At 38.9% G+C, this 15,949-nt stretch overlaps 1 protein-coding gene across 24 annotated transcripts in view; it reads left to right on the forward strand.

Annotated features, from left to right (window-relative positions):
* The window catches only part of LOC110961804 (neurexin-1a), a 254,010-nt gene that overhangs the window by 122,327 nt on the left and 115,734 nt on the right, over positions 1-15,949 (forward strand). For all 24 annotated transcript variants that reach the window (XM_051960402.1, XM_051960401.1, XM_051960404.1 and 21 more), the window contains 5 exons: positions 1,499-1,621; positions 2,413-2,794; positions 4,655-4,845; positions 5,440-5,613; positions 9,159-9,278. In XM_051960402.1, the coding sequence (XP_051816362.1) occupies positions 1,499-1,621; positions 2,413-2,794; positions 4,655-4,845; positions 5,440-5,613; positions 9,159-9,278 (990 nt within the window). The remainder of the gene's footprint in view (positions 1-1,498; positions 1,622-2,412; positions 2,795-4,654; positions 4,846-5,439; positions 5,614-9,158; positions 9,279-15,949) is intronic.

Below are 15,949 nucleotides of genomic sequence, written 5' to 3' on the forward strand. Positions count from 1 at the left end.
GTCTGGTTTCAATCCTGCCCCGGTGTTTAGTGCTTACAAAGCAGAACTGTGCCTCTGAGATTGAGTGTGTCCCGGTACTTTGGCACCCTCAGATTTGCATACACATTGCACCGGAGCTTTGAAGATTGCAGAAAAGCAGGAAATAAATAGCCATAAATGGGTTCAGGCGAATGAACCTGGCACCCGTCTGAAATGCTCCCCACAGTGGGCAAGGTATCCGGAGCCTGGGGATTTTAATACTGTCACAGTGGCACATCCTCATTGGCCTGTTTGCTTATGTGTACCCAGTAGGGAAACATCAGAGCTATATAGCAATTTAAAGAGGCTCTTACACCGAGGCTGTGCAAAAATCAACAATAAAATAAAAGAATGTGTTTCCACGGTTGGACCAATGTGGAATTTATTGGTGGAGAAATGTATCCTGGAGAATTTTTTTTTCTTTTTTCCTGTTTTCCTGTCCGTGAGATCACAGAGATTTGGTGCAATTTGTCTGATTTATCAAGGATTCTTAATCTCTCCTTGAGGTTTTTGGCATTGAGATTCTGTGTGACATCTCCATTAGAGCCTGCCAGCAGTGACACGCTTCATGCAATATTAATACCCCGGTTTCAGGATTCAGTGAAGGAATGATTAAGAGATTGTTTTGTTATTAGTTAAAGGTTATTCAATTGAACGACACTTTGGTGTAATTTGGGGTTTTGATGAAGGTGCATCAAACCTAATGAAGAAATCTGTGCAATTTTAGCTAAATGCTGCTTCTTCCAAAGCACCCATTCATTTTCAAGGGTGCTGATTAAGATCACATTCTGTATTTTCTGTTTTTTTTTTGTATGACTAGAGTTCCAGGAACAATAGCTTGTTTTTTCTGCTTTTTGTATTCATTTGATTTTTCACCAACCAGCCACACTGATTTTATTATGTAAGTGTTTCTTTCTGCATCATGATTTCATTTCATGTGGTGGACATGAGAGAAATCAAATACTGGGTCGCACTGTCGTAGGTAAACAAGATGGAGAGTGATGCTCAGCGGTTGCTCAGTCGTAGCGTTTTGGTAGTTATTTGCTGCCACCATGTGGCCTGATAGGAATGAAAGAAACTAACACGAAATAGAAGATCAGCTCTACTCAAAAGTCTAATTTGCCTTTGTGTCCTAATTGAAGGAAAAGTGCAGGCATTATACATTCATAGAAGAACAGTTAGTTTGAATATTGCCTCCCTCCTCCTGGTTCAAAGAAAATGGTGAGAATTCAGAAATTTGATGCCCTATCTAATGGCGCGAACAGTCCTACAAATGCAAGTCAGAATGATGTGCTTTTATGGACCATTAACTATGTTTACCTTAATGTTTTCTGCTTCTGTCCAACTACTTCACTCATTCACTCTCTCCTCTTTTCGATCCCCCCCCCCCCCCTCTGATTCTCTTTTTATCTGCTATTTGTTTGCCTCTCTGTTATGAGTGTGTGCATGCTTGTTAACCGTTGTTTGGACTGTCCTGCAGGCAAAGGTCCAGAGACTATTTTTGCGGGTCAGAATCTGAACGATAATGAGTGGCACACAGTTCGTGTGTTCAGGAGGGGCAAGAGTTTGAAACTGACCGTAGATGATCTTCTGCCTGTGGAAGGTACTTTTCATCCTCTTCCCCTCTGATAAATAAACTTAAATAAGACTAAATTTATTGGGCTATCACATTCTGGGTAAGATACAATCTATGTTAAAGAATAAAAGACATATTTAAATGTATTGCTCTGTACTATGGAGGCTTTTGACAGGCTGGTAAAGACTGTATCACTGATGTTCTCATCTATTTTGGGCAAAATGTTGCTGTTTGAAATCCAAAAGAGGATTTAGAACACATCCATCATTGAATAATGTCAGATAAACTCTCAAGTATAGCTATAAAATGTAATAATAAGGCCCAGTGGCTGAATTTTTATCACAGTATTGCAATGGTAAAAGTTAGGTTCATGTTACTCTTCATTTTATAACAAAACTGTGTATGTAGATAGACTCTCTGTAGAGCCTTGTTTATTTTTAGTAGTAAAAAAGGTAAAAAATTTTTTTTATTTTTTTCTTAATAGAAAGATGTGCTACATTGTATAGTCTAAGATACAAATTCAAGAATACTTTGTTTTTTTTTAGAACTGATACTCTCCATTGAAAATGTATTGAAATGTATTTCTTACATAGGTTTGTACCTGCTGATTTGATAAGTCAACTGTTGCATTATATTCAAAAGCAGTAATTCTCACATGCCACGTTAGTTTCTTTTTAACTCGGAAATCACATCAATTTAATGTCATGATGTTATCGTTATTACTGAAAAGATCTGCAGGGGATTTTTATTTGCAAAGAAATGCCCGTTTAACTGTCTTCTGCCCCAAATAACATCCTCTCTCCTTCTACTAATCGAAGGTCAAATGGCAGGTGACCACACCCAGCTGGAGTTCCATAACATTGAGACGGGCATTGTGACAGAGAAGCGCTTCATGTCCATGGTGCCGTCCAACTTCATTGGCCACCTCCAGAGCCTCTCCTTCAATGGCATGGCCTACATAGACCTCTGTAAAAACGGTGACATTGATTACTGTGAGCTCAATGCAATGATTGGCTTCAAGAACATCATTGCAGACCCTGTCACCTTCAAGTCGCGCTCCAGCTATGTGACTCTCACTACCCTGCAGGCCTACTACTCCATGCACCTTTTCTTTCAGTTCAAAACCACCTCCTCCGACGGCCTCATCCTGTATAACAGCGGGGATGGAAATGACTTCATTGTGGTGGAGCTGGTCAAAGGGTAAGTAGATCTGTCCTTAAGTTTGAGTCCAGAAACTTTGAATTGGTTTTCTCTCATTTATCTGACATAGATCCAGTAACCTTTACCTCTTGCACACCAAGTACTCAGCACTTTAACTCTGGCTTTTTAGATCTGTGACAAACTTTGACTTTTTGGTGTCATTTTTTTTAAATGTCTGTGGTGTTTTTGCATTACTTTCCCCAAGGTTTGTGAAATACCAAGGACCAGAACTCAGACATATGTACTTAAGCACTTACGTTAGAACTGGTGTAGTTTGCACTCACATTTTTGTTCTAGCTGGTGGTATAGTGGTACCTATTTGCCAACAGAAGTCCTGCAAATACAAAAAACAAAAAAGAAGAAGCTTTAAACTGTATGGAATTACATTTAAACTTAGTGTAGGTGAAGTTTATTTATGTAAGAATCTCCACATAAATGGATTGTGAATTTACAAATGCTGCTCTTCATAGTTTCCAAGTAAAATATAATTTTTGACAGTTTTTTTGTGTCACTGTGGGACTTCAAATTCTTCTCTTATCACCTCCATGCCAGAATATTTACTGAAAGAGCTGTCGGCTATTACTGTTCTTTTTCATCTTCATGAAGGCACAGCAAATACCCAACATAAAAGGGAATCAACTACACAAGGGTGTTTTTCTCATTGCTGAAATGCAGCTATAGAATAACCTTCTTTTAAGTAATGCCTGAAGTTAGGATATTCAATGTGCCGAACATTGAAGTCACACAGTTTAATTAAAATGAGCATGCAAATCATAAATGCCTGTAAACCAAAGAATTTGAGGCTGATTTGTTCAGCACAGCCCAGAGCCCTTTGTTAATTCTGCTACCTGCCAATTATTTGTCTTTTCAGACAGCTGCACTTTGTGATATTCTTATATCTGCACATTTTAACACAAAGACACCCACCAACACAAACAAACATACAGTTTTGCTCCAGTTTTCAGATATTTAATATACTTTTCTACTTATTTATGTTAGTTTATGCGTTATATTCTAATACACTCAACAAAAATATAAACGCAACACTGCTCCCATTTTTATGAGTTGAACTCAAAGATCTAAAACTTTTTCCACACACACAATATCACCATTTCTCTCAAATATTGTTCCCAAATCTGTCTAAATCTGTGACAGTGAGCGCTTCTCCTTTGCTGAGATAATCCATCCCACCTCACAGGTGTGTCATATCAAGATGCTGATTAGACACCATGATTAGTGCACAGGTGTGCCTTAGACTGCCCACAATAGAAGGCCACTCTGAAAGATGGAGTTTTATCACAGCACAATGCCACGGATGTGGCAAGATTTGAGGGAGCGTGCAATTTGCATGTTGACAGCAGGAATGTCAACCAGAGCTGTTGCTCATGTATTGAATGTTCATTTCTCTACCGTAAGCCGTCTCCAAAGATGTTTCAGAGAACTTGGCAGTACATCCATTTTATTGTGGGCAGTCTAAGGCACACCTGTGCACTAATCATGGTGTCTAATCAGCATCTTGATATGACACACCTGTGAGGTGGGATGGATTATCTCAGCAAAGGAGAAGTGCTCACTATCACAGACTTAGACAGATTTGGGAACAATATTTGAGAGAAATGGTGATATTGTGAATGTGGAAAAAGTTTTAGAACTTTGAGTTCATCTCATACAAAATGGGAGCAAAAACAAAAGTGTTGCGTTTATATTTTTGTTGAGTGTATATGTTGTCAGTTAGGGATATGGTTATGTATTAAAAAGGTGTATTTTTGGATGATAGCAATAACTGGAATTGGATTTTTCAGTATTTCTGATAAGTAACTGCTACCAAGTTCATTCGTGTTGTTAAATGTCTGCTTCCAGTTACCTGCACTATGTGTCCGACCTCGGGAATGGAGCCCACTTGATCAAGGGCAACTCAAACAAACCCCTGAACGACAACCACTGGCACAATGTCATAATCTCCAGGGACACCAACAACCTCCACACGGTCAAGATTGACACCAAGATCACCACACAGACAACCACAGGGGCCAAAAACTTGGACCTGAAGGGTGCGTATGCAGAATTCATAGATTTTTCTTTCAGGATTTCATTAAATTGAGGATAAAAATGCTTTACTCCACTCATTACCAGCATTTAGGACCTGTGAGGAGAATGTGACATTCGTCTGTTTCGTGACCACCGCTAACAATGTAGCAGTAATTTTATAGAAAAGCACATTTGTGTTCAGCGGGCCAACCTTGAATAAAAATTGTTTGAAAGAATTATCAGCCAACAGTATGAAAACCTTTGCAACTGCAAGGATATTGGCATAATTAGTGTTCTACCTTGAAGAATGCTGTAATTGTTCTTATCAGAAATTGCTAATGAAACAGTAAAGCGTGAGGCAAAGTCTGTAAATGAGCAAAGAAAAAAAAAGGAATAAAAAGGTTCCTAGAGCAAGACTGAGAATAATTAACCTCCTGCACTTCTCCACTCGCACAAAGTACTTGAAACAACTGTTTGAATTCTAGCTTGAAAATGTCGTCTATAGTGTTGTGCTTCGAATGTTGCACTTTACTGCCACATGTATGATAAGGTAAGCTTGGCACAGTGATTGTTTCCACTAGGGGTCAGTATTGTCATGTTTCTCTTTCTCTGTATAGGTAACCTTTATATCGGTGGGGTGGCCAAAGAGATGTACAAGGAGCTGCCCAAACTGGTGCATGCTAAGGAGGGTTTTCAAGGTTGTCTGGCATCAGTGGATCTGAACGGGCGGCTCCCAGACCTGATGTCAGATGCTCTGGACTGTGTGGGACAGATAGAGAGAGGATGTGAAGGTGAGTCACCCCAATGAGGCCCCTCTCAGCTCAAAAAGAAAACTCTTGGCGGCAATAAATTGCTGTCAGCTTTTGCGTTTTATCAGTGTGATCGTGCACAAAAAGAGAAACCTTCAATTTAAATCTAATTTTACTGATGAAAACTTAATATTTCTTTATTTGACATTTTATTTTTCCTTAATTTTCGCAAAGCTATCTTAAAGGGTCCTCGACACACCATGCAGTTCCGTTCAGTTCTCCCATTTGTACACTCGTCCGACAAGGACACAAACACACTCACACTGTGAAGCACACCCACACTGGCAACCTGTGGCTCATAATTTAACATCCATAAAGTGTGTTAGTATTCTGTTAGAATGCATCAAGCTCTGACACTCCTCCACAGGCAATCATTTCTGTTTCACTTGGCCATAATCTGATTATTCTCTCTGCCATATTTGTACTGCCAGTGTTATTTCCCATTTTATCCCCATTCTGTTTTGCTCTATGCATGCTGGATCTGAGAGTTTGCCAGAAGCAATCCTTTTGAATTATGTATGAAGCCTTTGTTGCATGCATGAATATCATTTGCCCAGTCTAATGTGTGCACCATATCCAGAGACAATATTTGATTTATTTTTCAGCGTCAGTCACTTAGTTTAATTTCACAATTCATCCACTCTTTTTCTATTGAGTACGCAACTTCTGATCTTTTCATGTTCCCACATTACAAATGTAATCAAATCCAGCGCCCTGTGCAGGTCTGTCAAAGTTGCTGCTTTCATTTTGCGCCACACACACTCAATGGGGGCTCTCAATGGAAATGATAACACATTTATTGGAATGTGATGATTTACTCGCTAAATAGCATGTAGCTGCTAATAGTATATGAACAAAGCAGGAGCAGCAGATTTTCTGTTTCTCTAAATTTAACTTAACATATGAAAATAAAGCATATTCACTTCTGTCATTCGTGGCAATTGTTTGGTTTTATTTCGTGATGCTTCTGCCATCTTGAGACTCGCTGCTGATAAAGTTTTGCTGAACCCAGCCTTGGTTGTACAACATAATTTCCTCCCCTCTGGTTCTTTCTGAGGACAAACATCCCGTCCCCTGTCTCCTCCTGCTTCGACAATCTGTGTCTCTGTTACTCCATCTCTAACATCTTGGTGCTTTTACTAACAGCTGGTATACTTTGCCTTTTCCTTTCCTATTATTTTGCTGACAAAAGTTGCATTGATGAAAGCTGACTTGCAAGGTAGATAGCTTTGTCTGTTTGATACAGAGTCTGATGTCCCTCCTCCTCCTCCCCCCGTTTGCATTTGAAATACCTCTGCCCTCCACGTCTCCACAGCCTCTACCTCCACAATTTCCACATGTCCCTGAACAAGATGACTGCCTAATTTGCCATTCACCCACCAGCCATAAGGAATGGGCTTCAGTCCCATAGGAATACAAGTATCATTACCATCTTGTATCAAACTCTATGGGGCTCAGTTTTTGATTTGCACTGACATACTGTACGTTGTTTTATTTTACCCTAGCTTTTTTTTTTTTTTTTTACTGTGGTTATCTTTTTGTCCATATTCTGTACTTGTAAGACATTTTCTTTGCATGCCTTATAATAGTTATAACACAAAAGTTGTACCCCGCACGGACCTCCTATGAAGCATACTCAGGTTTTAACTCAAACATCAGTCAATTTTCATGTTTCACATCAGATTAATTATGGTATAAGAATAATGTGTACTACAAGTTCCTATTGTCTCTAGCACCACTTTGTTCGTAGGAAGCTACTTTGAGCAGCAGGCTTCAGCCTTTCAAGATTTATCAGGAACACCATTGGCCAGTAATCATAAAATGGGTACAGATGCATTTTGCCAAAGATTGCTACATTATTTGTAATGGGCATAATTGAAGTTTAATTATCTTCCTCTTAATATCTTTCATATAAACCAGAAGATAACAAAAATAGGAACTCTTAAAATGTATATATGACTCAATATCTTCACTGGTAAAATTATTGTACATATTTCTAAGTTTGCCACTGCACATTTGCTGTACGATTGTTTATTTAAGTCAGTCACATATTTTGATCCTTTATATTTGTGACACAACAGGCACATCATATAAAACTCAGTAATCAATAGAATAATTCATATAGCCTGCACTTAGATAAAACTGTGTTGTTGTTGTTTTTTTTTTCCCATTTCCAGTTTTGAGTGGGCTACAGCAAACCCTTAAACTGCTATCTAGTTACCATAGCTACTCTCAAGTCTGAGCAGCAGTGACTGCCTGCACTTTATTCAGAAATATAGACAATGTATAAGGACTCGATTCTAAAGCTTTTTTTTCATTCAACAGCTGAGCAACTGCTTTGAAATCTAAAAGAATACATACACAACAGAATGGCAACACATTATCAGTATGTGTTCAACATGGATTATTATGACTGTAAAGGGGAATCCTGTATGCACTTATGTTTCATTAAATCTTTGTCGTATTATACTGTAGATCTAGATGAAGATATTAATAAATAACGACTGACAGCGAGCAGCAGCCGGAACTTTAGAGTCAATAGACCAAATTCTTAGTAATTACAAAATAAACATCTCATAAATTCATAAACCTAGAAATATTGACATTCGTCCATAACAGCCCTTGTCATTCCACTAACATTTCCTCATTAACCGAACTCTGAGTGACGCAAACAGACGATAACCGGACAATAGAGTTTGTGTACGTGTTGCATACTGAGGCAGACTGACAGAATGACTGACTGCTGGAAAGATGTAAAAGTGAGATGAACAGAAATGAAGATTAAACACTTTGACTAGAGGCATCATTGCATTGATTTTTAAAAGAGATTTGATAACTTAGACCCTCACTGGTTTTTGTTGTCCTATGACTGCATTCACATCTGCCAATATCATGTATTTTTGGTGATCAGATTTTGTTTAATCCAGTCTTGAAAGATACAATGAAGACAGATTGTCAGATGATTATTTATCCTCACACGTGTTCAGAGACACATGATAATCTGGAGAAAGAAAGATATGGATTACAGTGTATACTGTCAGCACTTTTGAGTAAATATGGAAAAGTTGCATGAGATCAAGATAGGTTTTCTGAAACTTTAAAGTAGTTCATAATTATACACTTTAATGTTCCATATTATGCCATACTTAAATGTAATAAGATGTAATAAAATTTTTAAATGATTAATGACAAGCTAATATAAGCATTAACATTATTTGGAGTTTTTTAAGTTGGTTCTGTACATCTGTGAGGTTTGGCTTGTGTCTGGTTTAATGTATTTAAATTAATTTGGATTCAGACAGACACTTGGCTACAGTACTGTAACAGTATAAGTAGGAAGAAAAAAAGACATAAGTAAATGCACAGCTAGTACTGTATGTTTGCTCTGTGTGTGCTTCCGTTTGCAGAAGCCTTTTGTCTGTATGTTCAACATGATATTTAATTTCACGATAGAGTCAATCTGTAGACTGTGCTGTCTGGTGTTAGAAAAGTCTGCTCACCGAGTTGCTATTTGTCTCCCTATTCAGGCCCCAGCACGACGTGCCAAGAGGACTCGTGTGCCAACCAGGGTGTATGTCTGCAGCAGTGGGAGGGTTTCAGCTGTGACTGCAGCATGACGACATTTGGAGGACCACTGTGCAACGACGGTAGGATTCCCCTTATTGGTTTTCAAGTGCTGAAGTCTAAATACTTCTTTTATTGTGCTGTTTTTATTTTTCGAGTCAAAGTACACATCGTTTTTGGCGTGCATTTTTTGCAGGCCGTCTTTTTCATTTCAGTCAAGCACTAATAAATAACACAAAATGCTATGCCTCATACGTATCTCCCAGTATTAGATGCATAATTTATTCCATTTGACAGGCTAAGAAAATGCCGCCAGGAAAATCTTTGTATCGTGCATTTAAAATGTGGGTGTTATCACCAACAGCAGGGCAATTTTTAACTCGTGCTTTCACACTGCAGTCAGTTTCAAGCTCATTATTATTTCCTGTCTGAGTGCTGTTTTTGGTTTCCTCGTGATGAACAAACTTTGCCTGAAAAGCAGCTGCATATATACTCTCCAGTCGAATGAAGTAAAAACCCAAACTCTTGTTGTGAAGAATAACTAGGGACTGATATGTTACAACTTGGTTCATTAGAATAAATCTTGACATAGTTTTTATTTCAGCTGCTTTGCTTTGAATAAGTTGTCTTCTCTGAGGGAGATGAAGCAGAACTCTGCCGGGCAAAAAACTTTGATGTGTGTGACATTTCAGTGAAAGCTCATTAAAAAGGACTTGTACCACTAGAGGGAGCAGCTGACACTGTGTTCTGCTAAATAAAACATCAACAACTAGTCGGACAAACAGATAAATAAATCATTATGACCAAAAAAGTGCACAGAATTTTTATTGGAATTTTACCAAAATGCATTCATGCATCACTCTAGAATTACAACACACACATACACACACATACGCGCAGACAGAGATTAAACTTTTTCTTGCCGCATAATGTAATTTAAAAGTTCTGTGATATTAATCTCCCTTAAAGACAGTTAAATGGGCATTTGGTTTGACGGACTGTGTGCTCATTAATGTTAAGCTTTTGAGAGAACTAGGGTAATGTCTGCTCCACCTTTCGAAAATGGGCTACTTCCTTATGCAAAACATGCATAGGGGATTTTGTTTGGTCATTATTTTCTTCTGCAGCAGTTCACACAGTAAGGGGTGAATGGGCAAAGTGCTGAACTGCATTAAGGAGAAAGGAACAGAGTGGGCACTCCGGAGATGACACAAAAGCAGAGGAGAGAGCACCATAAATGTTAATGCATTCTGTGTCACTTCTACCAGCTTGATAAGACCCCATCTTTTGTTATCAACAGAAAGTGTTAATAGATTCTTGTGCAGCCTCATACCCTGAACATATCTGCAGCCAATGATAAGACTAAAAGGATTCTTCTGTCTGTGATATGTATGCATGAGTGTAGCCCATCCTGATGCTGGCCCTCCTTTTGCTCGTCCTTCTTTAGCTTTCACTCCATAGCCTGTGTTTGGATCAGCAGAGGAGTAGGGCTGTTCGGGAGGGGATATTTTTGTCGTCGAACTCGCCATGAACCTTCATTGCGTATTAAAGGGAGAAGAAATACAGTTCGGAACATGTTTCTTGCTTGCTGTCATACATATTCATCCTATTCAGACTCATAGAACTCATTGACAGCATTGGGAGCAGGAAGGCTCATAGGGCATGTATGCATATATTAAATCTGAGCAAAAGTGCTCTACCTGCTGAGCCTAGTTAAGGGTATCTAGTCTCATTATTCCATCTGGCCTGACAAAACAATAGAATAGATCAATGTGCAAGGCCAAGGAATGCAATATTTAACCAAAAAAGCCCCAAAACATTCCTTCCTAGAAATCTGTTTCACTACAGATGAATTGAACTACTTCTCAGAATAGTGATGCAAGACAGCCTGACGCTGCCAAGCAAAATCTGCAAGTAGGAAAAATGAAGCTGGAGATGGCCGGGCTTTATCTGTGTTGATGGATTGTCATGGGGATAGAGGGACTGGGGGAGGGGGTGGGGGGGCAAAGAACGAGAGGAGCGCCTCTGAAGAAAATACCACTTTTTACCAGATCTATTTGCATAAGCTGAAACGCAGGCAATTTACAACAGAGCAATGGGTCTTTGAGAAAGCAACTTACATGGGGAGCTCAATGCATTTTCAGATATTTCTCCAGTGGGTAGTCTTGGCACCCTGCCTTATCACAAGGAGAAAAAATCCATTTCACAGCCCCTGACCTCATAACATTTAGCCAGGATGAATTGTACAGCTGTCAGTCACAAATCATAAGGGAGCTAATATTATGTCTGATAGTACAATACCATTGCAGTGTTTGCAGCTTGTGTAAATTTCAAAATGTACATCATTTTGATCCGAATGGCGCGCATTGATACTTGTGGGCTATTGCTGCAAATGAAGTCCGACTTTCATGCTACTGATTATAATCCCTTTATGAACACAAACTGAAATACTTAGCAGCATGAGACAGTAGTTGGCATTGACCTACAATTAAAATAACTGCTTTACAGTCTTAGTTATTATCCATTTCATAACTGAAACTATGTAGACTTTTAGAGCCTCTTGCACATGTATGTGCGTCGGAGGAACTATCCATAGGTAAGAGAAGAGAGAACTCCCACACGCTGTCCTTTCACTTATTATTAATTTTTATTAGCAATACATTCAGTTTTCAGACTTTCACGAGGCATAAGTGTGAGACAGCGAAGAAGCCAGACAGATATAAGCAACACTCCCTCAGGTGAGAACAATAAGTGCAATGAGCTGTCAGATGTTCACTCCCTCAGGCTGTATGCATTTAACCATTAAAAGGCAAAATCCACCACCGTCATTACAATCACCTTATCCAAAGCCATCCTTTCAAATTAGCAAGAATATTATTAGTCTTATGGTAAATCTTAATGCGATGCTGCCACTGCTTTGTGTCCCCCTAGATAGGCATGAGGTTACAATAATGCAATATCTCCACATGCAGTCATATAACTGTAGAAATAGAGGGCAAAATGTATTACAAAAAGAAAAATCAAAGCCTCCCACGACTGAAATGCATAGACACTGAGATGATGAAAACAATGCATAAAAACCATCCAGACAGCAGGGCTTTCATCTACTGACTAAGCAGCCGGCTCATTAAGTCCAGCCAGCTACTTGATTCTAATCAAATAGTTTCAAAAACAAGTTTGAATTGTTCATATATACATTTTAGGAGCACTAACCTCCACAAGCATCATGACTGTGATCTGTCAGTATCACTTCTACCCCCTTATACATGAATGTTCTTCTAAAAATTACACTCTATACAATTAAACTGTGTTATTAACTGCATTCTGAGGGAAACATGTTTTCTCCTAGATTCCGTTTCTTTGGGATTGAAGTCAACACGTTTGCCTTAGATTGCATTGCTTTACTGTCAGTCCCTTTTAGCCGACATTTTATATAGAGTGGGACTAGAAAAGAAGCTTCAAATATGCTGTTTAAGTATTTTTAAGCTAAACCAAGTACTGTTGGTGCTCAATTCTAACCGTCTAACCTAATGCTGAACATGTAGTTAATGTTGCAAAATGTAAAATTTTTACCCAAATCCAGATATTTTTCTTAATCAAAACCAAACGGTGAGTTATAAATGAAGGCAAACAAGAACATGAAAGCAAAGATAATTCACAAGTCGTGGTCCTGTCTTTCCTACTATGTCACAGTGTTATATTTTAGGGAGAAAACATTTTTCTATCAATACATATGTGATAATGCAGTTTTATTGTGTAGGACCGTCATTTTGGTGAGACTGGGTAGCGCATAATGAAAACTTTGTCCTCTTGAGTAAAGAGTGGAGATTTCTTTTCAGGGTTTTGATAAATATCAGCAAAATACCTGATGACAAAGCACATTAGGAATTGCACTGACTGAACAGGTGCGGTACATCCTCTTGATGAGACACTAGATTAAAAACATGTTTACCCTTAAAATAACCTTGCTTTTACTGAATATGTTGTGCTGATTCTAAAACAGTACATTAACCTCCATGTGAGTAGCTCTGATAAACCTTTACAGTAAACGTTTCAATAAATAACAAAGAAGAAAATAGCAGAACATCTAGTAATTCTTAATTACAAAGGTTCTGGTCAGCAATGTGTGTTTACAGACTGTGTGGGCTAAAACGCACACGAAGCCTAATTCCCCAGGACACTAACTCACCACATGTTTATAATCAGGAAGGCATACTCAGGAGACAATAATTACAATCAGTGTGTATGATGGAAGAGAATGTGTCAGAGGCCAAATCTTTCCTCCAGGGGGTCATGACCCCAGACTGTCAAAGCTGCCTATTTGTTTCCTACTGGCTGGCTTGCTTTGTATGCTTGTGGAGAGCCCTGAAACAGGGTTTAGATGCATCGAAATAAGAACCAGGTTACAGATTGTAGAATTATAGGTTGTTGAATGTCCATTTTTTATGTTGGTGGTGCCTTCTAATTGGCTAATCCTTCTAATCTGTCTGGCATGTTGTTTGTTCCTTTGTTTTACCTAATGGAGGGCTAAAGACTGAAACATTGGATTTCCAATAAAGTTTATCTCAAGTAAAAGTGACACTGTCGAGGAGTTCTCTCTTCTCTTGATAATTTAAACAATCAAGTCAAAGTCACACAGCGGCAGTAAGGGTATGGTATGAGATTTACTGTGTAAATTATTTTCAGAGACCTTCTAAAAAAAAGTAACACAACTTTGCTTTTGCCTTTCTGAAAATCACTTTTCCTCTGAGCTCTGCAACTGTACAGAGAGAATAGAGTATCAGTGAGTAGCTATCACGTTTTTAAAAAGTGAAATAAAAATCCTACTGATGTCTTATTTGTCCATTTTAAGTTCCCTTATCTGAGGGATATCTGTAGTAAAGTACAGGATGACACTGTGTATTTAATTAGTGTGTGAAGGATAAGAATCTAACCATCTAAAATGGCTAACAGCTTCGCTGAGTACTGCATGTGTTGCGTATATCCACATACACCCTGCCCTGCATTTAATTTTTCAGAGCCTTTCCTTGTTTCTTAGCTGTGCTTTGAGTGTGTTATGATAAAAGTATTTCAGATTCTCAGAACAGCGCTGCACCTTTCACTTCAGAATGATTGGCAAGATGATGACATAGATCCAAAAAAAAGCTTCAGATCTTCTCTTCATCATCTTCCAAACACTTCTCTTCATCCCTGTTCCAGTATTTCTTAGTTTCTTTTTTCTTTCAATGAACTGTGGACATGGTCTCTAAGAGTTATATTTATAGAACCAATTATCCCTACTGGATACCTAGTCAGTCAAGAAAATAATAAAAAAAATAACATACAAGTCGTGCTGGCTGAGATGAAACAGATTTCTTTCACATAATCATGCATATAAAATGAATGTAACTGGTTGTGAATGGTGTTAAGCTCGCATTTAGTCTCATCACTAGTGTACAAGCTGTTTTTGATGCCAGCAGAAATAAAACTGCATATGGAATATATTTGAGTTAGCGACCCTGACAGGAGATGCAAACTGGATGTATCTGATGAAGTCATCAGTGCTGTTCTGCAAGTACAAACTGAAACTGGTAATCTGCCAAAAGCGAAATATTGCGAGAGGCCTCCTCTAAGCTTGAGTTAATATTGCCATATTGCATTTTGTCTTTTCTGTAAAGTCCACTGGGGTTTTAAAAAAGTGTTCTAGCTTTGTGTCAGGAGCTGGCCTAGTGTGTATGTGTGTGTTGGTAGGACTTAAACTCCAGTGTGGACGTCCTTAGGGACTTCGCCTGCAGTGGTCAAGCATTTCAGGGTAATGTACAGAGACAAACAGAATGGTGTTTGTGTTGAGCTGAAGTGGGTCGTGGAGAGGCTGCAGCGAGGGGTACGCCTGGCCTTCACGCAATCTTTGTCTCGCTCGATTGCTCCTCGGCTCCGTCTTATAGCCAGAGCTATTAGTGCCGTGTCAATATTGTATCAACAATGGAGGTTGTGTGCGGGTCTGGTCTCCATTGTCTCTGCCCATGGGGCAAAGACGAGCCCCTCTCACTTTATTTCTAATGTGTCTAAGTCAATGCTCATTCTTGTGTCTTTGTACCTGGAGAATAGTCCGTCTCAGCCCCAGGCTTGGTAGCTACTCCGCTGTCTGCAGTAGACATGATTCTGATTTTACTTAAGCACATGCAGAAGTAAAAGGATCCTCTTTGTGTTATCTGCTTCCCATTTGTGTAGTCTAAAGGCTGCTACACTGATTTGTTGCATCAGTCTACAACAGTAAGAATTCTAATAAATATTTTAAAAACAGAAAGACAAGAAGCTTAGGTTCTAAGAAATGTAAGGAAGTTCATAAGATGAAAACAGCTTATGTACAGAGAGACAGTTGTATATTAAATAGCAATGCCTCTGGTTCAATTTTGCAAGGATTCTCCGGCATCTTAACATTTTTGTTGTTAGATTTGTCAATAACAGCATGAAGAAGTGACGTGAACGGTTATTTGCCCTCAGTTTAGCCTATTGTAAATCTTCAGGAATGCTCCTCGAATTTCCTTTCCTCATAAAATAGGGCGCTTGTGTTTCAGAGCAGGCTTGTCTGGTCTTCAGATTTTACAGACACACACACAGAGGCAGTAAGGAAGTACTCCAGACAGTTTTGTCCTATTCCTCTGTGGTGGCATGCAAAGATTAGACCACTTAGTTTGCTTTCGATCGATACAAGGGGACACCCGGTCCAGTAGTGAGGCCAAGGGGATATGAGGCACTGGAGTAAACAGCCTGC

The sequence above is a fragment of the Acanthochromis polyacanthus genome, chromosome 15 (genome assembly GCF_021347895.1).
Source record: "Acanthochromis polyacanthus isolate Apoly-LR-REF ecotype Palm Island chromosome 15, KAUST_Apoly_ChrSc, whole genome shotgun sequence".
Taxonomy (NCBI): Eukaryota; Metazoa; Chordata; class Actinopteri; family Pomacentridae; genus Acanthochromis; species Acanthochromis polyacanthus.